The sequence below is a fragment of the Bubalus kerabau genome, chromosome 11 (assembly GCF_029407905.1).
Source record: "Bubalus kerabau isolate K-KA32 ecotype Philippines breed swamp buffalo chromosome 11, PCC_UOA_SB_1v2, whole genome shotgun sequence".
Classification (NCBI taxonomy): Eukaryota; Metazoa; Chordata; class Mammalia; order Artiodactyla; family Bovidae; genus Bubalus; species Bubalus kerabau.
The window spans coordinates 3,506,677-3,530,930 of record NC_073634.1 but is presented as its reverse complement, the minus strand read 5'-3'; the positions used below and the strand labels follow the sequence as shown (position 1 = coordinate 3,530,930).

Below are 24,254 nucleotides of genomic sequence, written 5' to 3'. Positions count from 1 at the left end.
TTAAAAATTTTGATGGTGAAGATTATATTTCTTAAGTGTTCTATAGAAGGAAGTCTACAAATGAATAAGAATGTGAAAGAAAATAGTCACACTATTCATGTGTGTTAAATAAACTCTGATCATGATTTCTGAGGATATTGAGGATGTCCAGTTCTCTCTCATGCTGGCCTAGAAAGTTGGGAACCTACTTGGGAAACTCCATTATTTAAAAGGCTAAAAATCCAGGACCTCCCTGGCGGTCCACTGGTTAAGACCCTGTCCTTCCAATGCAGAGGGCGCAGGTTCAGTCCCTAATTGGGGAACAAAGATCCCACATGCTGTGTGGCTCAGCCAAAAAGTGAAAACGTTAAATAAAAAAGAGGGTGGGATGAATAGAGAGAGTAGCATGGAAACATATACATTATCATATGTAAAATAGATAGCTGGTGGGAATTTGCTGTATGAAGCAGGGAGGTCAAACTCCATGTTCTGTGACAACCTAAAGGGCTGGGATGGAGTGCGAGATGGGAGGTGGGGGTGGGAGGGAGGTTCAGGAGAGAGGCTGTGTGTATGCTTATGGCTGATTCATGCTGATGCACGACAGAAACCAACACCATATTGTAAAGCAATTATCCTCCAATTAAAAACTAATTTAAAAATTTAACATGGTGGAATTAGCAATTAGATTAGATACATGTTAGGAAACATGTTGACAGGGGAGAATACCCACTATGTATTTTCAAGAAAAAAGGAAGTTTTTTTATGTTCAGTTTGATCCAAGTTTGTCACATATGTGTTTTTTATGTGTTGAAAAAAATGAAAGGATTATACCTAAAAAAAAAAAAAGGCTAAAAATCCGATATTCTGTTTTGCAGCTATTGCTGAGATGAAGGAAGGAACCAGCCTCAACCAGCCGTTCTCTGGCTCTCTCCCAGAAAGCCTACAGGCTGACCACACGCCGTTTTTCTTTGCTCACACTGGTCGCTACCAGCCCACCACTGTGTCTCCACCCATCCAGCCTGGAACACCAGACCCTGGAAATGTCACCTTTCCCAGGGTCACCTCCGCCAGGTCCGAGCTCCTACCACCCCTTGCATTTAATCACACGGTTGGCCATATAATACTTTCTGAACACAAAGATGTCAAGTTTAATTGCTCCATCAGCATACCTAACATGTACCAGGACAGTGCAACTATTTCTTGGTGGAAAGATGGGAAGGAATTGCTGGGGGCCCATCATGCAATTACTCAGTTTTATCCAGATAAAGAAGTTACAGCAGTCATCGCTTCCTTCAGGTAAGTGTTGTCTCCCTTTCTTTGAAAATGTTATGCTTTTGCTGAGTCAAAAGCAAAAGGCTTGTCAGTAAGCAAAACAGCCGTTTATTTTCTGTGTTAGCAGCCCCACCAGTCCATTCAGAGTGTAGATTAATAGCCGATTGTATTGTTGATCTCTTTTCATTGGATTTTGGCCCCAGTGGAATTCTTGGTGATCAGACGCTCTTCCCAGCTGGCCTGCAAGTACCCCCCAAGTCCTGCTGGACTCCAGAGCTCTCCCAGTGGGTGAGAGCTGTGTCCTTGCCTGGCATGAGGAGACATCAGAATTGTTGGGTGGGTGTGGAGCTTGTCAAACAGTACAGCCCTGCATCCCTTTCATTTGCTCCATCTCTTCTTCCTCCCTCCTCTCCCAGCAGCCCTTGTGGCTATAGATACTGGTACAGATGTTGACCTCGTGTTGGGGTGGGAAGAAGGCCAAAAGTCTGAAGTCTGGGAAGCTGAGACAGACCTTCAGGCACTTGGCTCTCCATCTCAACATTCCACTTTGTATTGGCCCAGGCAGGCAGAGTGAGTTGAGGGAGAGACAAGGATAAGCCAGGCTAGGACGTAACCCAATAACTCATCATCCCAAGGACTGAATCCTTACACGCCAGGTCCTGGAGACAGTGAGACAGTGAGACAGTGGCTCCTCTTCTCACCATCCCTTTTCATTCTATCTCTCTCTCTTTTTTGCCTGAGTCATGTGACATGTGGGATGTTAGTTCCCCAACCAGGGATCGAACCCATGTCCCCTGCATTTCTGCAGTGGAAGCATGGAGTTAAACCACTGGACCTCCAGGGAATTCCCTCCCTCTCCTCCTGTCTCCTCTTAGCCAGGAGGGTGTTTGTGTTTATATCAGGACCTCCTGGCATATACAGTTTTAGAATTAGGTGGACTGTAGTCAGGCTTACCAGGTGGCACCAGTGGTGAAGAATATACCTGCCAGTGCAAGGGACGTAAGGGATGCAGGTTTGATCCCTGGGTTGGGACGATACCCTGGAGGAGGGCATGGCAACCCACTCCGGTATTTTTGCCTGGAGAATCCTACAGTCGGAGAAGTCTAGCGGGCTATGGTCCATGGGGTTGCAAAGAATCAGACACGACTGAAGCAGCTTAGCAGGTGCACGCGGACCGTCATCACTAAAAGCTCAAGATGAGGTCGGAGCCCGGTGACGATGATGCAAGAGCCTTCTCTCTGGGACTCCTCCACGCCGAGTGGAGCCTCTTTAATCTGTTGTTTTTACTTTCTCTGCCTGATGTTTGGGCCACTTCCAGGCTGTGTCATGTCTTTGGGTGAATCACTGTATGTTTCCTTTTTAGGAAAACCACCTCTGAGTTACCACAGACCTGATGACTCCAGTTGGAGTTTAGTGTGTCAACACTTCGATAAGATTCCCTACCCTCTCCCTTTTTTTCCTGCATTTTCTAAGTTATATTGGTCATCATCAAGGCACAGAAAACAACTTGCATGTGTTTCATTGGTCGATTTAAACTCTGGCTCAGTCTCCCGGGCTGCCATTCTCAGCTAGTGACTGAGTCCCCTTGGGAGACTTGACTGTATTTTTTTCTCAATCATCCACAAAACACAGATGTTTTTCCATTATACAGACACAGCTTCTGATGGGAGAACTAAAATCACCATTTCATAATAAATAAGGTTTAAAGGCTTATAAAAACAAAAGTCTGACCAAAGTCTTGGTCCCACTGAGGGTCATTTAGAAGGAAAGCACAGCCCTGCTGTCTGGGCTGGGAGTTCCAGGTTGGGGTCCTGCCACTGGCTTCCATGAGACCGGAAGTGAGCCTCCACGTCTTTCTTGGCCTTCTTGCCATAGAGATGGAATTGGACCACCTGACTGAAAGCTCTGAAGGGCCATGAGATATTCAAAAGACTTGGAGAATTTTTACACCTAGAGTAAGCAGCCTTTTTTTTTTTTTTAATTTAATTAATTAATTTATTTTACTTTACAATATTGTTTTGGTTTTGCCATACATTGACTTGAATCTGCCATGAGTGTACACGTGTTCCCCGTCCTGAACCCCCCTCCCACCTCCCTCCCCATCCCATCCCTCTGGGTCATCCCAGTGCACCAGCCCCGAGCACCCTGTCTCATGCATTGAACCTGGACTGGCGATTCATTTCACATATGATAATATACATGTTACAATACCATTCTCCCATATCATCCTGCCCTCGCCCTCTCCCACAGAATCCAAAAGACTGTTTAATACATCTGTGTCTCTTTTGCTGTCTTGCATACAGGGTTATCGTTACCTTCTTTCTAAATTCCATATATATGCGTTAGTATACTGTATTGGTGTTTTTCTTTCTGGCTTATTTCACTCTGTATAATAGGCTCCAGTTTCATTCACCTCATTAGAACTGATTAAAATGTATTCTTTTTAATGGCTGAGTAATATTCCATTGTGTATATGTACCACAGCTTTCTTATCCATTCATCTGCTGATGGACATCTAGGTTGCTTCCATGTCCTGGCTATTATAAACAGTGCTGCAATGAACATTAGGGTACACGTGTCTCTTTCAATTCTGGTTTCCTCAGTGTGTATGCCCAGCAGTGGGATTGCTGGATCTTAAAGATCTAAATGTAAGACCAGAAACTGTTAAACTCCTAGAGGAAAACATAGGCAAAACACTCTCCAACATAAACCACAGCAGGATCCTCTATGATCTACCTCCCAGAATATTGGAAATAAAATAAAAAATAAACAAATGGGACCTAATTAAAATTAAAAGCTTCTGCACAACAAAGGAAACTATAAGCAAGGTGAAAAGATAGCCTTCGGAATGGGAGAAAATAATAGCAAACGAAGCAACAAAGAATTAATCTCAAAAATATACAAGCAACTCCTGCAGCTCAATTCCAGAAAAATAAAAGACCCAATCAAAAAGTGGGCCAAAGAACTAAACAGACATTTCTCCAAAGAAGACATTTAGATGGCTAACAAACACATGAAAAGATGCTCAACATCACTCATTATCAGAGAAATGCAAATCAAAACCACAATGAGGTGCCATTTCACACTAGTCAGAATGGCTGCAATCCAAAAGTCTACAAGCAATAAATGCTGGAGAGGGTGTGGAGAAAAGGGAACCCTCTTACACTGTTGGTGGGAATGCAAACTAGTATAGCCACTATGGAGAACGGCTGAGTCTTATTTTGAACTTCAGTCTTTAGATATTGGAAGGTGACTAGGTGAAATTTTGAGAGCTTTAGAGAGAAATATATACTTTTGCACATATTTTGTTGAACTCTCATAAAGTCATTCGGAAGGGAAGCAAATCTTATGTGACCTCCCAACTGAGCAAATCTAGTGATCAGAAGTCTTACAAAGGATGGACACTCAGCTGAACTGAGTAATATTTGGAGCAGCATCAAGTCCACCACTGACATATTCACTTTATTGGTGTTCTGGTGGCACTGTAGCTGTGGGTAATTCAATGAAGTAAATTAAAGTAACTTCATCAAGATGATCAATATTTGTCTAATTTCTTTGCAAGATAGAAGGATGTTGGAGAGCCTAATTTGACGTCTTTTAGATGAGGACCCTGAGGTCCTGATAAGTTAGGATGACTTGCCCAGGGTAACTAGATAGTAAGCTGGGAGTAAACATAACTAGGGAGCCTGATTTGCACACCTCTCCTCACATCCTCTCTTCTCACATCTCATGGGCCACAAGGAAATCCACTCTGGTTCCCAGCCAAGTGAAGAGTTAAAAAGTAGTTCTAAGCTTTCAGCGGATGCCATTTTCCCAGGAATTCATTAGCTTGCAATTTTGTTGGTGATGCCACCAAGAGTACTGCATGGACCACGTTTATTTAAGCAAATGTGCAAATGATAGATGGCTACATATAAGCAGGGATCAGACGTCTATTAGTATTGACAGAGTCAAGAGTCATCTGGCATTAATGGGTGTAGGGAGCACTCAGTGTCTGGTTGGAGTATTCCTAATCAATAGCTTGGTGGTTAATACAGAAAATCTCCACCAACACCCCTCCTTACTCCTGGCCCCATGCCCCCCACCCCATGCCTAATCCTGGATGGTGCATCACTCGAAAGCAGTTGCTAGACCTCCGTTGTAGGACTTGTCACCAGGCTGGACATCCCTCTTGATACTCCAACCAGTATCCTACCCCATCTACACCTGATATCAGCTCAAAGCATAGGGTATCCATTCATCTAGCCTGGGAACCCTGCGTAGCCAAGACCTCCTGATGAAGTCTCTAAAGAAGAGTATAATTCCTGGGGCAGTTATTTCTAAGGGCTTCCAAGCTGGCACAGTGATAATCTGCCTGCCAATGCAGGAGATGCAGGTTAGATCCCTGAATCAGAAATATTTCCTGGAGAAGGGAATGGCAACCCACTTCAGTATTCTTGCCTGAGAAATCCCCATGGACAAAGGAGCCTGGTGGGCTATAGTCCTTGGGGTCACAAAGAATCAGACACGATTTAGAGACTAGACAACAACAGTTAACTCTGAAGTCTGGTGTAAGGTGTAAAAAAGCTCTCTGGCTTAGGTTGAAACACTCATCAGGTAAAATTTTCCAGGAAGGCACCAGCCTTCAGATCAGAAGACTTGAGGAGACCCACCCTCAAGCAAAAACAAAAACCGATGCTCCTGTGTACTGACAGGCCCTGCAGGTTTAGTTACTGGGTGATTTATGGCAAAGGGAGAGTGTTTGATATTTGTTTTCTTTGTAGTCTAAGAGTTCTCAATGCTCTTTAAATTCTGGCATCCTTCCCAGTGGCTCAAGCTGGACGGATTTTACTTTCTTAGTGCATTTTCCTGGTAAACATGGTAAATGGGTAGTTTGGATTCCTGCGTGCTCCTTGTGCCTGAGAGACTTGTGTTGGTGGGCCCCTGCAGGCTCTGAGAACCAAGACCCTTGCCCTACCCTGCCCCAGCTGGGTCTGCCTGATGCCATCGCTGGTTGCTCTTTATCCTGCTGCTTTTGGTGACCCCAAAGATGGAATCGTACATGAGAGATCAGCCAAACATCTAGAAACTAAGAATATCATTTGCTCAACCAAGCCATCAGTTGGGAAAGCTATTTTTAGCCACAGATTGCTGAGACTTTCAGGCACTTTATATTCAATTCAGACTTCTTTTCAGGTCAAATTTTTTACCAGATTCCTGAACTCGGTTTATCCATGGAATCCTGTCAGCACCATTTCAATGACGGCTGGTTAAATAGAATGCTTTTGTATTCTTCTTTTTAGTGTTTTTTCTTTCATTTTTAATGTTTGTTTGTTTGTTTTTGATTATTGTAACATACATATAACATGGGCTTCCCGGGTGGTTCAGTGGTAAAATAATCCACCTGCTAATATGGGTTCGATCCCTGGATTGGGACGATCCCCTAGAGGAGGAAATGGCAACCCACTCCAGTTTATTCTTGCCTGGGAAATCCCATAGACAGAGAGGAACCAGGCGGGCTACATTCCATGGGGTCACAAAGAGTCAGGCATGACTTAGCTACTGGGCATGCATGCATACGTAAAGTAAAACACCATTTTAGCCCTTTTTGAATATCCAGGTCAGTGACCTTGAGTACATTCACATTTTCAATGCAACTATCGCCACCATCCATCTCCAGAACTCTTTCATCATCTCAAACTGAAACTTGATACCCATGAACACTAACTCCCCACTCCCCATCCCCTCCAGCCCTCAGCAACCTCTATTCCACATTTTTTCTCTGTGAATTTAACCATTCTAGGTATTCAAGAGGAGTCAACTAATATTGGTCCCTTTTTGTATTTCTTTCTTTCTTTCTTTTTTTTTTTTTAAGTGACCAAATATTTATTGAGTTCCAGATTTCCCGTAGATGCCATACATGGTGTAGAGGTGGGTGTTAGATCCTCCATTTCTGAGAAGGAACAGAAGCACAGAGAGATGGAGAGATTTGTATACGCTCCACGTATAGGTGACTCAGATGGTAAAGAATCTGCCTGCCAGTGCAGGAGTCCTGGGCTCGATCCTGATCTGGGAAGATCCGCTGGAGGAGGGCATGGCAACCCCCAGTATTCTTGCCCGGGAAATCCCAAGGACAGAGGAGCCTGGTGGGCTACAGTCCATGGGATCACAAAAGAGTCTGACATAGCTTATCAACTACACTACCACCGCTACCACGAGCCATGTGTGAGCAGGTCAGCCAAGTTGTAACAGGTCTGAAGGCCAGAGAGATGAGTGTCCTTGTAGGATGTTCTGGGGCTATGTTAGCTGAGGGCATCCTGGTGGGGATAGCTTTTGCAGCTGCCAGGCCCCCTTCAACTCCCCCTTCTTCACCTTGGCTCTCCCCAGATGGTTCCTGTCTAGACATCGGGTCTGAGTCTATGGTTTCTTTGGTCTTCCCCTGTTCAGATGTTTGACCAAAATCTGTTGGAATTCTTAAACCTTTATTTAAAAGTGCCTGCACATGGTAAAGTAGTCTGTCTCTCCCACTCCAGCCCCCAGTGCTTTCCCGATGGGGAGCAGAGGTGACCCACTGATTGGGTAGCTTCCCAGAGATATTCAATCCACGAGTCCTGTGTGTGTGTGTGTGTGTGTGGGTGTGTGTGGGTGTGTGTGGGTGTGGGGTGTGCATGCATACCCGTGCCAGGCCCCAGCATGGTGTGTTAATCTAATAGAGTATTACTCATGGCCATGGTTAAATCAGTACCCAGGGTTCACAATGTCTGTGGCTGTGGAAATGCTATTTTCAGCCGAATCATGTCGTCAACCTGTAATTACATTGGCCTTCTTCTCGAGCTTTTTGATCTTCCTGAATTTAATAGTTTCCTTGCTTGCCTGTTAGTTCACTTAATTTTCTAATTTTTGATTGCTCATTCTCCTCCACGTTCGAAAGGAAAATAGGCATGTGCTCTCAAAATGACACAATTCTCAGGACTGGAGTTTTTTCCTTGGAGGTGCCAGACCTGGAGCCGTTCCTTTCTCTCCAGCCCAGACACATTGCCCTCCAGGCCTGGGGTCTGGCTGAGTCATCTTTGCTCTTGCTGTTGGGAGCCTCATTCCTCCTGATTTCTAGCTCCTGTCTCCCACAGCCCAGCTTCCCCTCTTCCTGGTTTACTCCCTCACTTTACATGAAGCCCACCCCCTCCACTTGCTTTCTGGACTCTTGAATATCTGAAAATGCCATATTTTTCCTACTCTCACCAAAAGACAGTTTGACCAGATACAGAATTTAAAAGGAAAACAATTTCCTGCTGTCATCTTTTTGCTCCGAGAGTTGTTCTTGAGAAGCATGATGCTGTTCTGATTCACTCATAAATTACCTGCTTTTTCTTTCTCTGGAAGCTTTTGGGGGTCTCCTCTTTATCTTAGATGTGTGACATGTCTAAGGGGCTTGGTGAAGCCCCTTGGTGGGTCTTTTCGCTTTTGCTGTGCTGCCCGGCCTAATGGTCAGGTTTGGAAAGATCCATATCTCCAGTTCTGGGCATTTTCTTGAATCATATCCTCCCCCTCCCCTCTCTGTGTTCTTTCTGGAATTCCTTGTTCAGTCGTCGAAATGTCTAGATTGCTATTCTGCGAGCAGAGCCTTTCCTGCTGTTTCTGCTGGGGAGAGGGAGGAGACGGGGAACCACTTCCCCATCTCGAGTCCCAGCTGCACCCTGCCTTCATCCTGGGAGCCTTTATGTGATGTCTATAAACTAAAAGTAGAATTATTTGTGAAAAACTGTTCCTGTGCTATAGGTAAGATGAATCTGGACTTGGTAATTAATGCAGACACAAATAGTCCTTCTCACCAGATGCTGCTGCTGCTGCTGCTAAGTCACTTCAGTCGTGTCCGACTCTGTGTGACCCCATAGATGGCAGCCCACCAGGCTCCCCCGTCCTTGGGATTCTCCAGGCAATGACAGTGGAGCAGGTTGCCGTTTCCTTCTCCAGTGCATGAAATTGAAAAGTAAAAGTGAAGTCGCTAAGTCGTGTCTGACCCTCAGCAACCCCATGGACTGCAGCCTTCCAGGCTCCTCCATCCATGGGATTTTCCAGATGCTGCTAAACCCTGCCTAAAGCAAAAGAGTAAAGACCAAGTGTTTGTTTTCAGGCAAAGCTTTATTGATTCTTTTTTGTATTTCTTTCTTTAAAAAAAAAATAGAAAGTGACCAAATATTTATGGAGTTTTGTGTTCTCCCACTCTTCTCCTACTCTGAATTTTTCTTGCTGGCTGGTTGAAGACACACCTAGACTTTGTGTGCAGTCCGATTCCTGCTGCCCGTGCGTGCCGCTCCATGGTTATCTGCGCCTGCTGATTTCCCGGGTCCTGGTGGGCTGTGCACCCTTGGCCTGGGTGCAGCCTCACTGGAGCTGTGGCCTGCCTTCCTCTCTAGCTGTCACTTCCCCTCTGGTTCCTGGCTCACTGAGTGTTGGGTCTCATCGTCCACTCTGTTCAGCTCCTCCCTAGGTTTTCCTGCAAGAAAACGATGCCTCTTTCAAGGTGAACTTGTGAAATGAGTGGAAACGCTCCTGTTTTCAGTAGCCATGACCTTGGTTTTCCTTAAAATGACAAAGAAGGCTATAGACTGATCAGCGTACAGAATCTGCCAGAAGCAGCTTCTGTGCACTATCCAGCCCCTGGTTGTTACCCGCGTGAGCAGCACGCCTGCTCCTCTTCCTCGTCCTTCATCCCCTTCTGGTAAACCATGACATCCCAACACATTCCCAGGCAGGGTCCGCTAGCCCCTTATTTGGAGATCTTTGTCCTGTGAGGTCTCTTTCCATGTTCTTCTGGTGACCTCTAGGCACTCTGACGTAAAGCCCCTTCCCTAAAGCGTGGCTTTCCTGGTGGCTCAGACGGTAAAGAATCTGCCTGCAGGAGACTTGGGTTCGGTCCCTGGGTTTGGAAGATTCCCCTGGAGAAGGGAATGGCAACCCACTCCAGTATTCTTGCTTGGAGAATTCCGTGGACAGAGAGGAGCCTGGTGGGCTAGAGTCCGTGGGATTGTAAAGAGTTAGACACGACTGAGCGACTAACACTTTCACAAATAAGTTGCATCGAGGAGCAAGCTGCTAGGAAGACAAGTGGACCTCTCCACGTTTTTCTTTTTTTCCCTTTTTCCTCTATCACAGTCTTCTTGGTTGTGTCTGATGCACAGAGCAGAAACCAGTGCTGTGGAACTAATAAAGGTGTCCTCTTTTGGGAGCATCTGAGAGTATTTCAGAGTGTTCCATACTCTCTCATCCCTTCCTGCCCCAGCTAAGATCAGGTGTCATGTCTGTGGTATTCCTCCCTGTTTGTAAACATATTGAGAAATTGACAAGCAGGACTCTGAACCTTTTGAGCCAAGGCCTCCTGTTTATATCAGATATTTAATAATGTACCGTGTTTACACTGTAATATGAGGAAAACAAAAGGAAGGTGACTGAGAATTAAATAGTATGAACGTGAATGTGTAAATACTGGGGTGGCCACACCAGGAGAGGTAATAAAGTCCACAGCGACTTGTACCACGCACACGACCACTGTAGACAGAGAGATGCTGTCAGTCATCCTTCAGACGATGACCGAGTCACTGCCAAGTTCAAAACAGGACGAGGAGATACTAGCCTACCATGTTCAGGGTCCTGGGCAATGAAATGGATATTAACACCAGGCAAAATACTTTGTGTGTTTTCGATGGGGTTAGGTTCCAATCTCTAAAGGTCCTTTGGGTTGTGGAAAAGTTGCCTCTGATCCCTGAAAGCCATGTTGGCCCTTAGTTATGTGACCATCCAGGACAGTCCCACAAATTTGCAAAATGCCTTGAGAGGTTGTACTCTGATGTGGAGAACCCTGGTGTAGAGCCTACCACAGAAATCCAGATGAGCGAGCATACAGGCGTTAGGCAAGGTTCTTAGGAAAAACAGAACCAATAGGCTATACACATGTGAAAAGAAAGAGAGCAAAAAAAAATTATTTTAAAGATTGATGTCATTTTAAAGATTTAATGTCCCTGCTGTTGTCATTGTTGTTGAAGTCGTGTCCGACTCTGTGACCCCATAGACTGTAGCCCACAGGGCTGCTCTGTCCATGGGATTTCCCAGGCAAGAATACTGGAGTGGGTCGACATTTCCTCCTCTAGGGGGTCTTCTCAACCCAGGGACCAGACCCACATCTCCTTCATTGGCAGGTGGAGTCTTCACCACTGAGCCACTAGGGAAACCCCTAATGTAATTGTTGTTGCTCAGTCGCTCAGTCATGTCTGACTCTGTGACCCCATGGACTGCAGCACGCCAGTCTTCCCTGTCCTTCAGTATCTCCCAGAGTTTGCTCAAACTCATGGCCATTGAGTTTGTGATGCCATCCAACCATCTCATCCTCTGCCACCCTTTTCTCCTTTTGCCCTCAATCTGTCCCAGCATCAGGTAATTGTGGGTGCTGCCCAATCTGAAATCTGTGGAGTGTCAGTGGAAGACCCAGGGGAGAGCTGATGTTGCAGCCTTGAGTTCCAAAGACAGTTTGGAGGCAGAATTCCTTGTTCCTCAGAGGACCTCAGTCTATGCTCATCAGACATTTAAGTGACTAAATGAGACCTACTCAAGCAATAGTGGATAATCTGCCTTACTCTGAGTCTACTGACCTGAATATGAATCACATCTGAAAAATACCTTCACAGAAAAATATCTTCATCTAGAGTAATGATTGACCAAGTATCGAGGTGCCACGACCTAGCCATGTTGACATACATGGTTAATCATCACAGTGAAAGACAAAGAAGCTAAAGAGTGTTGATTCCTGTAGTAGAAACTCCAAAGGTCATCAATGAAATATCTTTGTGTTTCTCTCTTTTTTTTTTGCTTAAGTTATAACATTTTTTAAAATTTAAATTTATTTATTTTAATTGGAGGCTAATTACTTTACAATATTGTATTGGTTTTGCCATACATCACCATGAATCCGCCACGGGTGTACACGTGTTCCCCATCCTGAACCTTCCTCCCTCCTCCCTCCCCGTACCATCCCCTCTGGGTCATCCCAGTGCACTAGCCCCAAGCATCCTGTATCCTGCATCGAACCTGGACTGGCGATTCGTTTCTTATATGATATTATACATGTTTCGATGCCATTCTCCCAAATCATCCCCCACCCCCTCTCCCACAGAATCCAAAAGACTGTTCTATACATCTGTGTCTCTTTTGCTGTCTCGCATACTGGGTTATCGTTACCATCTTTCTAAATTCCATATATATGCGTTAGTATACTGTATTGGTGTTTTTCTTTCTGGTCTACTTCACTCTGTATAATAGGCTCCAGTTTCATCCACCTCATTAGAACTGATTCAAATGTATTCTTTTTAATGGCTGAGTAATACTCCATTGTGTATATGTACCATAGCTTTCTTATCCATTCATCTGCTGATTGACATCTAGGTTGCTTCCATGTCCTGGCTATTATAAACAGTGCTGCGATGAACATTGGGGTACATGTGTCTCTTTCTCTTCTGGTTTCCTCAGTGTGTATGCCCAGCAGTGGGATTACTGGGTCATATGGCAGTTCTATTTCCAGTTTTTTAAGGAATCTCCACACTGTTCTCCATAGTGGCTGTACTAGTTTGCATTCCCACCAACAGTGTAAGAGGGTTCCCTTTTCTCCACATCCTCTCCAGCATTTATTGCCTGTAGACTTTTGGATCGCAGCCATTCTGACCAGCGTGAAATGGTACCTCATTGTGGTTTTGATTTGCATTTCTCTGATAATGAGTGATGTTGAGCATCTTTTCATGTGTTTGTTAGCCATCTGTATGTCTTCTTTGGAGAAATGTCTATTTAGTTCTTTGGCCCATTTTTTGATTGGGTCTTTTATTTTTCTGGAATTAAGCTGTAGGAGTTGCTGTATATTTTTGAGATTGGTTGGTTGTCAGTTGCTTCATTTGCTATTATTTTCTCCCATTCTGAAGGCCGTCTTTTCACCTTACTTATAGTTTCCTTTGTTGTGCAGAAGCTTTTAATTTTAATTAGGTCCCATTTGTTTATTTTTGCTTTTATTTCCAATATTCTGGGAGGTGGGTCATAGAGGATCCTGTGGTGATTTATGTCAGAGAGTGTTTTACCTATGTTCTCCTCTAAGAGTTTTATAGTTTCTGGTCTTATGTTTAGAGCTTTAATCCATTTTGAGCTTATTTTTGTGTATGGTGTTAGAAAGTGTTATAGTTTCATTCTTTTACAAGTGGTTGACCAGTTTTCCCAGCACCACTTGTTAAAGAGATTGTCTTTTCTCCATTGTATATTCTTGCCTCCTTTGTCAAAGATAAGGTGTCCATAGGTGCGTGGATTTATCTCTGGGCTCTCTATTTTGTTCCATTGATCTATATTTCTGTCTTTGTGCGAATACCATACCGTCTTGATGACTGTGGCTTTGTGTTTCTCTCTCAAGCATAACCAGTGTGCAGCGTTCAGACAATGGGTCGTACATCTGTAAGATGAAAATAAACAGCGAAGAGATTGTGTCTGACCCCATCTACATTGAGGTTCAAGGTGAGTCCAAAGGCCACAGATGTCCAGTTGCCGTTTGGTGGTTTGTTTTAGAGCCTGCGTTAATTGCTTTGTGTATAATGCTCTAGAGTTTGGCATGCCCATTTGTTTGGTGTTGGGTTTAAAAAAAAAATTTTAATTGAAGTTGATATACTGTGTTGTGTAAGTTTCAGGTGTCTAGCAAAGTGACTGAGATATAGATAGATAGATAGATACATATATATATACATATATAGAGAATACATATATGTGTGTGTGTATATGACTCAGATATAGATAGATAGATACACACATATATATATACATATATAGAGAATACATATATGTGTGTGTGTATATATATATATGTACGTATGTTTCATATTTAATCGCTAAGTTGTATCTGACTCTTTTGTGACCTCATGGACTGTAGCCCACCAGGCTTCTCCGTCCATGGGATTTTCCAGGCAAGAATACTGGAATGGGTTGCCATTTCCTTTCCCAAAAGATCTTCCCAACCTAGGGATTGAACCCATGTCTCTATATTGGCAGCTTTACTGCTGAGCCACCAAGGAAACCATGTGTGTGTGTGTATATATATATATATATTCTTTTTCAGATCCTTTTCTCATATAAGCTATTATAAAATATTGAGTATAGTGCCCTGTGCTATACAGGTCTTTGATGTTTAACTATTATATATATAGTAGTGCGTTTATGTTACTCTCAAATTCCTAATTTATCCCATTTGTATGCATCAGTTCACTTCAGTTCAGTTCAGTCGCTCAGTCATGTCCGACTCTTTGCGACCCCAGGAATCGCAGCACGCCAGGCCTCCCTGTCCATCACCAACTCCCGGAGTTCACTCAAACTCACGTTCATCGAGTCAGTGATGCCATCAAGCCATCTCATCCTCTGTCGTCCCCTTCTCCTCCTGCCCCAAATCCCTCCCAGCATCAGAGTCTTTTCCAATGAGTCAACTCTTCGCATGAGGTGCCCAAAGTACTGGAGTTTCAGCTTTAGCATCATTCCTTCCAAAGAAATCCCAGGGCTGATCTCCTTCAGAATGGACTGGTTGGATCTCCTTGCAGTCCAAGGGACTCTCAAGAGTCTTCCCCAACACCACAGTTCAAAAGCATCAATTCTTCGGCACTCAGCTTTCTTCACAGTCCAACTACTCTGATGCAAAACTTGCAGATCCTTAAGCACTGAGATAAAGGCTATCTTCTTTCTTAGATTATAGGTAATTATGAAATAAACTTAATTCTTAAAGATTTAGCTCTCTGCTAGACACTAAACCTGAGACAAAAAGGGATTATGGACCTCCTTGCCTTAAGGTTATTTACAATTTAAAAAGCTCAAGTCTTAGGACTTCCCTGGTGGTCCAGTGGTAAGGAATCCACCTTCCAATTCAGGGGACCTGGGTTTAATGCCTGCTCAGGGGACTAAGGTCCCACATGCTCCGGGGCAACTAAGACCCAGCACAGCCAAAAACAAAACAACAACAAAAAATAAAACCTGAAGTCTATTTTAGGAAGCAAAATGCAGTTTATTAAATAGTTCTCAGCGCTGGCACTAGATGCCACTCACCTGGTCAAGTGCCAGTTATCTGTTATTTAGTATCCTTTGCTGCAGTGGTCCCCACCCTTTTTGGCGCTGGGGATCAGTTTCATGGAAAATAATTTTTCCCCAGAGGGATGGACACCGGGGCTGGGGGAGGGGGATGGTTATGGTTTCGAGATGATTCAAGTGCATTAGATTTACTGTACCCGTTATTTCTATTATCCCATCAGCACCACCTCAGATCATCAGGAATTAGATCCTGGAGGCTGGGGACCCCTGCTTTCCTGTCTTACTTATGCGGACAGTGAAACCAGAGAGAATAAGCTAGTTTCAACTGTGCCTGGGATTCCTTTTTCAATCCTTAGCGTTTCTCAGGCATGTGATTCAGTGCAGTTCTGATGCCATGACATGACATGGGCCTGGTAGGGGAGAACTGGGGCATCAGGCAAGGCAATCTCTGCCCTCGAGGAACCTGAACTCTCGTGGGGACATGAGCTGACGCACAGGTGAGCCAGGCCAGGTCCTGCATCTTGGGCCTTGCCTCTCGGGTTCAGCAATGGCAGGGCCTGCCAAGAGTGGCTTCGAGGAAGAAACATCTTCATTATCAACCCAAGTGGCCACTCCCCGCTGTCCCAGGGAGTTGTCCTCCAGGGTCTCTGCATCCCTGCTCGCCAAGGCACCCCCATTACAGTGTCATCAGGAGAATGACTTTGCTGCTTTCTCCTCACCCTTCTCATCACAGGTTTTGGAGAAGGTGATTAGCCTTTCAGCGAAGTTTGAGACTCGTCTCCCATTGAAAGGCAACTGTGCTGTCCATTCTTTTCCAAACCTGAACTTGATACCCACTGATGCTGCAGGAGGCCCGAGAGAGGGAGGGCCTCACGGGGTCTCTTTTGGAGCTTTGCTCTGAGCCCATCTCAGACTTCCCCGGGCAGCTTCCCAGGTGGTGCTAGTAGTAGAGACCACCTGCGACGCAGGAGGCCTAAGAGACGCGGGTCCAATGCCTGGGTCGGGAAGGTCCCCTGGAGAAGGACATAGCAGTATTCTTGCCTGGAGAGAGCCGCCTGACCGGCCATAGTCCATGGGGTCACACGGAGCCGGACACGACTGAAGTGACTTGGCAGGCACGCATGCCTGTCCCAAACTGGACGGCCATGCCACAGGGTTCTGTCAGTATCCACTGGAGGGAAGCGTTCCTACCTTTGCTGCTACTCTGGGAAAACTATTCAGAAGACATTTTACTTGTAAAATCCCAGAAAAACAATGCCCAGGGTAGGAATGAGTTAGGTTCAAATGAAGTTTGGTAACACACTGAAGCTTGGAAAAAAGAATCCCATTTTACCAGTCCCATGTTATTCCTGCTGGGACCGGATCTGTGAGCTCCCAGTCCCCAAAGACACAATTTAAATGCTGATAACAATTTAAATGTTCGCTTGTTCTGTTAAAGTTTTGTTACATGCCCCAAATAAGTACCAACTGGCTGTCTCTGAGCTGTTCTTAACGTCCCTTCCCTGTGACACCAGTTCTGGAATCAAAGTGGGAGATCTTGAGGTTGTAACTGTGTAACTCTGTCTACACCGTTTTCATGAGTTTAGGCTTGCAAAAACTGTTCAGTCTTACACAGGTGTACAGATTTTAAAATTTGTTATCACCAATATGAAAGTCTCACACACGACAGGTTGTCCTCAAAAATGGGCAGACCCACACCAGTCAGAATGACCGTGATCAAAGTCTACAAATGATAAATGCTGGAGAGGGTGTGGAGAAAAAGGAACCCTTCTATACTGTTGGTGGAAGTATAAATTGGTAACCACTATGGAAAACTGTATGGAGGTTCCTCAAAAAACTAAAATTACAGTTACCATGTGATTCACTGATCCTACTCCTGGACAAATATCCAGAAAAGATGAAAACTTTAATTTGAAAGGATACATGCACCCCAGTGTTCACAGCAACGCTGTTTACAATCGCCAAGACATGGAAGCAATCTAAGTGTCCATCAACAGCTGAATGGATAAAGAAGATGTGCTGTATAATGGAATATTGTGTGTGTGCTCAGTCGCTAAGTTGCGTCTGACTCTTTGTGACCCCATGGACTGTAGCCCTCCAGGCTCCTCTGTCCATGGGATTTCCCAGGCAAGAATACTAGGGTGGGTTGTCATTTCCTTCTCCAGAGGATCTTCCCGACCTGCATCTCTGGCATTGGCAGACAGATTCTTGACTGCTGAGCCACCAGGAAACCCATAATGGAATATTATTTAGCCATAAAAAATGAAATAATGCCATTTGCAGAAACATAGATGGACCTAGAGATTATCATACTAAGTGAAGTCAGAGAGAGAAAGACAAATATATGGTATCGCTTATATGTGGGAATGAAAAAAAAAGATACAAATGAACTTATTTATAAAACAGAACCAGACTCAGAAAAAGAAAACAAACTTGTGGTTACCAAAGAGGAAGGAGTAGAAGTTTCGGATGAATAGACACACAGCACCATGTACAAAATAAACAAGCATAGCACAGGGAACTCTATTCCATATCTTGTAACAACCTATAATGGAAATGAATCTGAAAGAATATCTACTTTTGCACATGTATAACTGAGTCACTTCACCATACACCTGGAACTAATACAGCATTATAAATCAGGTGTGCATGCTCAGTTGCTCCGTCATGTCCAACTCTTTGCAACCCTGTGGACTGTAGCTCACCAGGCTCCTCTGTTCATGGAATTCTCCAGGCAAGAATACTGGAGTGGGTTGCCATTTCCTCCTCCAAGAGATCTTCCCAACCCAGAGATCGAACCCATGTCCCCTGCGTCTCCTGCGTTGGCAGGCCGATTCTTTACCGTTGCACCACCTAGGAAGCCATAAATCAAGTATACTTAAACTTTAAAAAAAAAATAAAAGGAGGGGCAGACCTCGCACATGGCTTTGTTTTCACTCTGTGTTTATTGGTAAGGAATCCTGCCAGCCTTTCCCAGGAGCTTAAGCAACACCTAATTTCACAACTGCCAGGCCTCCCTTCTGGAAAAACCAGTTCTGAATCACCATTGCTCCTTTGGGAAAGTGTCCTAGAAAGCCAGCTCGAGCTAGACTGGTAAGAATTAGCTTCTGTGTGCTTTCTTACTCAACTGCATCAAGGTGAAAACTGAGCATTTCAGACCTGGGTGGTGGTCAGAAAGTAAAAGTTTAGTCACTCAGTCGTGTCTGACTCTGTGACCTCATGGACTGTAGCCTACCAGGCACCTCTGTCCATGGGATTTCCCAGGCAAGACTACTGGAGTGGGTTGCCAATTCCTTCTCCAGGAGATCTTCCCAACCCAGAGATCAAACCCAAGTCTCCTGCACTGCAGGGTGGTGGACAGAGAGAACTATTGCCAAATTTTGGTGTGGTTTCCATTCACCCGGGGGGTGCACCTTGACCTGTGAATCTAAAACCTTCTTCCACTTACCACTTTCTCTGCAGGACTTCCTTACTTTACGAGGCAGCCCGAGAGCATGAATGTCACCAGAAACACAGCCTTCAACCTCACCTGTCAGGCTGTGGGTCCACCCGAGCCCGTCAACATTTACTGGGTTCAAAACAGCCGCCGTGTTAATGAACTTCCAGAAAGATCCCCCTCTGTTCTGACTGTTCCTGGTGAGTCTCAGCTGTGGCATTTGTTTATTGTTTGCTTTCGGACAGTGGAGGGAGCAGAAGTTGGGTGAATGCTGTAGTGTGCAGCAGTGGGCACTCAAGGAAGATAAAAACGCAGGTGGGGCAGCCCAGGATGCGGACCAGATGGATGGGGAGGCAGGTGGAAATCTCGGGGTCAGAGGTCACAGTACAGGACAGGTGTCTGTGGTTACGTCAATCAAGTGGCCAGAGTCTTCGAGCCAGGGCGGCAGGGAAGCCCTGCTCACATCTCCCGTGTCAGCTGTGGCCCAGCTGGCCTGGCAGGCCTTGCCTTTCAGGAACCACTGATGTGAAGACCTCAGTGAGGTGGCGGCGAGGAAAATGCCTTGGTCATGGAGGCGGTTGTGGGAGGACTGAGTCATTGTGGGGCTGTGACTGCCGTGAAGGTCAGCAGTCATCTGATTTCCATCTAAGTGGGTGTGACCTGGCTTCGGTCCCAGACCTCCTCCCACAGTGCTCCTAGGGTCAGCGCCATGGATGGTTCTGTGCTGCTAAATCCGATGGGCTCCTCTTTGGCTCCTCTCCTTGCATCTCCCGGCAATGTCTGGTAAGGTTACCACCCCCTAACCTTCCCAGTCTGCATGTACTCAGGGAGTATTCTGAGAGGATGCTGCACACCAAAGGTGACTTTCCGAAACCACTGTCTTCCTGGCTTCCTTCCTGCCTCAGTGCTCTTCCTCTGTCCACAATAGGAGTTCTGAACATGCTGGGTGCCACAGGGCTCAGTCCTGGACTGAATTCTGATCCCTCTGAGGCACTCCTGCCTGGGAGATCTCCTCTGGATCCTGGCTTCACGACCATCCATGTGATGACTTTGAACTTTGTATCTCTGGCTCATACTACCCTCCTGAGCTTCATGCTCCTTTCCTGGCATGTCCACTCACTGGATATGAAAGTGTGTTAAAATGAAACTCTTAATTTCCCCCTGTACTCGGACTTGTTCTGCCACAGAGTTCCCCATCCTACTAAAGCATGTCACCCTCTGCCCATCCTTCCTGCTGCTCATTGTTTAGACTGACTACATCAGGAGGCTGCCAGTTGTCTTCCCACAATACATCTCAAATCTCTTTTCTGCCTGTCTGCTGCAGGGCCCTGGTCCAGCTCACCGCCACCTCTTGCCAGCATCTCTGCAGTAGCATCCTAACTGGTCTCTTAGCTTCCAGCCTTATCCCCAGTCTTGTTCTCCATGGTAGATCATGTCCCCTGCCTGCTGGAACTCTTCAGTGGCTGCCCGTTATCTTTGACTTTCTCTCAAGAGGCCTTTTGCTCCTCCTCTTAGGATATGCGTGCTCTGTTCCCCAGTCTACTATCCAATCCCAGCTCCACCCACTCTTTCCGCCCTGCTAATTATGCACCAGTCACACCGATTGTCTTTTTTCTTAGAAACATCCCCCTTCTGCCTGCCTCAGGACCTTTGCACCGTGTCTCTGTCTGCCTACAATGTCGTTCCATTTGCCCTTCCTCCCGTGACACATGTCAGGTAACACTTCTGCACAGAGGTCTTTCCTGGGCATTCTTTTGGGTCCTCCTCACTCCTTTATCAACTCTCAGGCATGGCACATATTCTTGTGGACTTCCTTCGTTGCACTGGTCACAGTCTGTCATTACCCTGTTTATTTGTTTAGTCTCCTTGTCTGTCTTCTTAGAGAATGTATGCTTAGTAAGGACAAGGGCTTTGTCTCTCCCAAGACACAGCCTGACTCATGGTAATACTCACTGAATGTTTATGGTGAGAATGGGCCAGCAAGTGATTGCCAGCCGGAGGTATTGTCTCCGAATCACTTTTCTTACTCCTGACTCCACGAGGAATGTTATCATTCTCTCTGCCTTCATCTGAGTTTTCTTTGAGTTTCTCTGAGGAATTGATCATCAAGTGACTTATTTGTTTAAAATCAACTTTAAAAGAATACATTCCACCTTCTCTGGATGATTGTTTTGAAGTCCTGTAAAGAAGATTTATGGAGCATACAATGAAATATGTAGGTTAAATTGACATATAATTAAATTCATAGAATTTAAGCACACAATGAGTCATGATAAATGTAGACAGTCATGTAACCACCACTTGAGTCAATATATAGAACATTGCTATCACCCCAGGAAGTACCCACCTTTTCCCTTTGGATCAGCCTGCCCCTCCCGTAGGTGACCTTGTTCTGATGTCTAGTTTCATATATAAATTTTGCCTGTTATTGAAATTTACATAAATGAAATCATAAGGTATGTATTCTTTAGTGTTGGGCCTCTGCATCTATTGACGTCATATCATTTTTCGCCTTTATTCTCTTCATGTGGCAAATTACATTGATTGGATTTTCAAATTTTAAACCAGTGTTGCATCCCTAGGCTAAACTCTGCTTGGTCCTAATGTATTGTGATAGATTCCATTGGCTGATAGATATTAAGTTAAATATTTTTGCATTGAAGCTTTTTCTGGGGTAACACCAACTGCTTGTACTGCGAGCTGGTTCTGCTCCTAATTACTGTGAGTTAGTGAAGACCCCCTGGTCAGGACAGCATCTGCCACAAGAGTGCCCTTACCTCAGCTGCCATCCACGAGTCTCAAGGGAGTCCCAAGCCACCTGTACTCCTTACTTCAGTTCAGTTCAGTTCAGTCATCAGTCATGTCCGACTCTGCGACCCCATGAATCACAGCACGCCAGGCCTCCCTGTCCATCACCAACTCCCGGAGTTCACCCAGACTCATGTCCATCGATCAGTAATGCCATCCAGCCATCTCATCCTCTGTCGGCCCCTTCTCCTCCTGCCCCCAATCCCTCCCAGTATCAGAGTCTTTTCCAATGAGTCAACTCTTCCAATGAGATGCCCAAAGTACTGGAGTTTCAGCTTTAGCATCATTCCTTCCAAAGAAATCCCAGGGCTGATCTCCTTCAGAATGGACTGGTTGGATCTCCTTGCAGTCCAAAGGACTCCCAAGAGTCTTCTCCAACACCACAGTTCAAAAGCATCAATTCTTCGGCGCTCAGCCTTCTTCACAGTCCAACTCTCACATCCATACATGACCACAGGAAAAACCATAGCCTTGACTAGATGGACCTTTGTTCGCAAAGTAATGTCTCTGCTTTTGAATATGCTATCTAGGTTGGTCATAACTTTCCTTCCAAGGAGTAAGTGTCTTTTAATTTCATGGCTGCAGTCACCATCTGCAGTGATTTTGGAGCCCCCAAAAATAAAGTCTGACACTGTTTCCCCATCTATTTCCCATGAAGTGATGGGACCGGATGCCATGATCTTCGTTTTCTGAATGTTGAGCTTTAAGCCCACTTTTTCACTCTCCACTTTCACTTTCATCAAGAGGCTTTTGAGTTCCTCTTCACTTTCTGCCATAAGGGTGGTGTCATCTGCATATCTGAGGTTATTGCTATTTCTCCCGGCAATCTTGATTCCAGCTTGTGCTTCTTCCAGTCCAGCGTTTCTCATGATATACTCTGATATAAGTTAAATAAGCAGGGTGACAATATACAGCCTTGACGTACTCCTTTTCCTATTTGGAACCAGTCTGTTGTTCCATGTCCAGGTCTAACTGTTGCTTCCTGACCTGCATACAGATTTCTCAAAAGGCAGGTCAGGTGGTCTGGTATTCCCATCTCTTTCAGAATTTTCCACAATTTATTGTGATCCACACAGTCAAAGGCTTTGGCATAGTCAATAAAGCAGAAATAGATGTTTTTCTGGAACTCTCTTGCTTTTTCCATGATCCAGGGGATGTTGGCAATTTGATCTCTGGTTCCTCTGCCTTTTCTAAAACCAGCTTGAACATCAGGAAGTTCACGGTTCAGGTATTGCTGAAGCCTGGCTTGGAGAATTTTGAGCATTACTTTACTAGCGTGTGAGATGAGTGCAATTGTGTAGTAGTTTGAGCATTCTTTGGCATTGCCTTTCTTTGGGATTGGAATGAAAACTGACCTTTTCCAGTCCTGTGGCCACTGCTGAGTTTTCCAAATTTGCTGGCATATTGAGTGCAGCACTTTCACAGCATCCTCTTTCAGGATATGAAAGAGCTCAACTGGAATTCCATCACCTCCACTAGCTTTGTTCGGAAGTGATGCTTTCTAAGGCCCACTTGACTTCACATTCCATAATGTCTGGCTCTAGGTGAGTGATCACAGCATCGTGATTATCTGGGTCGTGAAGATCTGTTTTGTACAGTTCTTCTGTGTATTCTTGCCACCTCTTCTTAATATCTTCTACTTCTGTTAGGTCCATACCATTTCTGTCCTTTATTGAGCCCATCTTTGCATGAAATGTTCCCTTGGTATCTCTAATTTTCTTGAAGAGATCTCTAGTCTTTCCCATTCTGTTGTTTTCCTCTATTTCTTTGCATTGATCACTGAAGAAGGCTTTCTTATCTCTTCCTGCTATTCTTTAGAACTCTGCATTCAGATGCTTATAGCTTTCCTTTTCTCCTTTGCTTTTTGTTTCTCTTCTTTTCACAGCTATTTGTAAGGCCTCCCCAGACAGCCATTTTGCTTTTTTGCATTTCTTTTCCATGGGGATGATCTTGATCCCTGTCTCCTGTACAATGTCACGAACCTCCATCCATAGGTCATCAGGCACTCTATCTATCAGATCTAGTCCCTTAAATCTATTTCTCACTTCCACTGTATAATCGTTAGGGATTTGATTTAGGTCATACCTGAATGGTCTAGTGGTTTTCCCTATTTTCTTCAATTTAAGTCTGAATTTGGCAATAAGAAGTTCATGATCTGAGCCACAGTCAGCTCCCAGCCTTGTTTTTGCTGACTGTATAGAGCTTCTCCATCTTTGGCTGCAAAGAACATAATCTATCTGATTTTGGTGTTGATCATCTGGTGGTGTCCATGTGCAGAGTCTTCTCTTGTGTTGTTGGAAGAGGGTGTTTGCTATGACCAGTGCATTTTCTTGGCAAAACTCTATTAGTCTTTGCCCTGCTTCATTCCGTATTCTAAGGCCAAATTTGCCTGTTACTCCAGGTGTTTCTTGACTTCCTACTTTTGCCTTCCAGTCCCCTATAATGAAAAGGACATCTTTTTTGGGTGTTAGATCTAAAAGGTCTTGTAGGTCTTCATAGAACCGCTCAACTTCAGCTTCTTCAGCATTACTGGTTGGGGCATAGACTTGGATTACTGTGATATTGAATGGTTTGCCTTGGAAATGAACAGAGATCATTCTGTCATTTTTGAGATTGCATCCAAGTTCTGCATTTCAGACTCTCTTGTTGACCATGATGGCTACTCCATTTCTTCTGAGGGATTCCTGCCCACAGT

General features: G+C 44.9%; 1 protein-coding gene across 2 annotated transcripts in view; it reads left to right on the top strand.

Annotated features, from left to right (window-relative positions):
• MERTK (MER proto-oncogene, tyrosine kinase) overlaps positions 1 to 24,254 on the top strand; it is a 130,597-nt gene that overhangs the window by 38,859 nt on the left and 67,484 nt on the right. For both annotated transcript variants that reach the window (XM_055539290.1, XM_055539292.1), the window contains exons 2-4: positions 855 to 1,275; positions 13,667 to 13,767; positions 18,778 to 18,951. In XM_055539290.1, the coding sequence (XP_055395265.1) occupies positions 855 to 1,275; positions 13,667 to 13,767; positions 18,778 to 18,951 (696 nt within the window). The remainder of the gene's footprint in view (positions 1 to 854; positions 1,276 to 13,666; positions 13,768 to 18,777; positions 18,952 to 24,254) is intronic.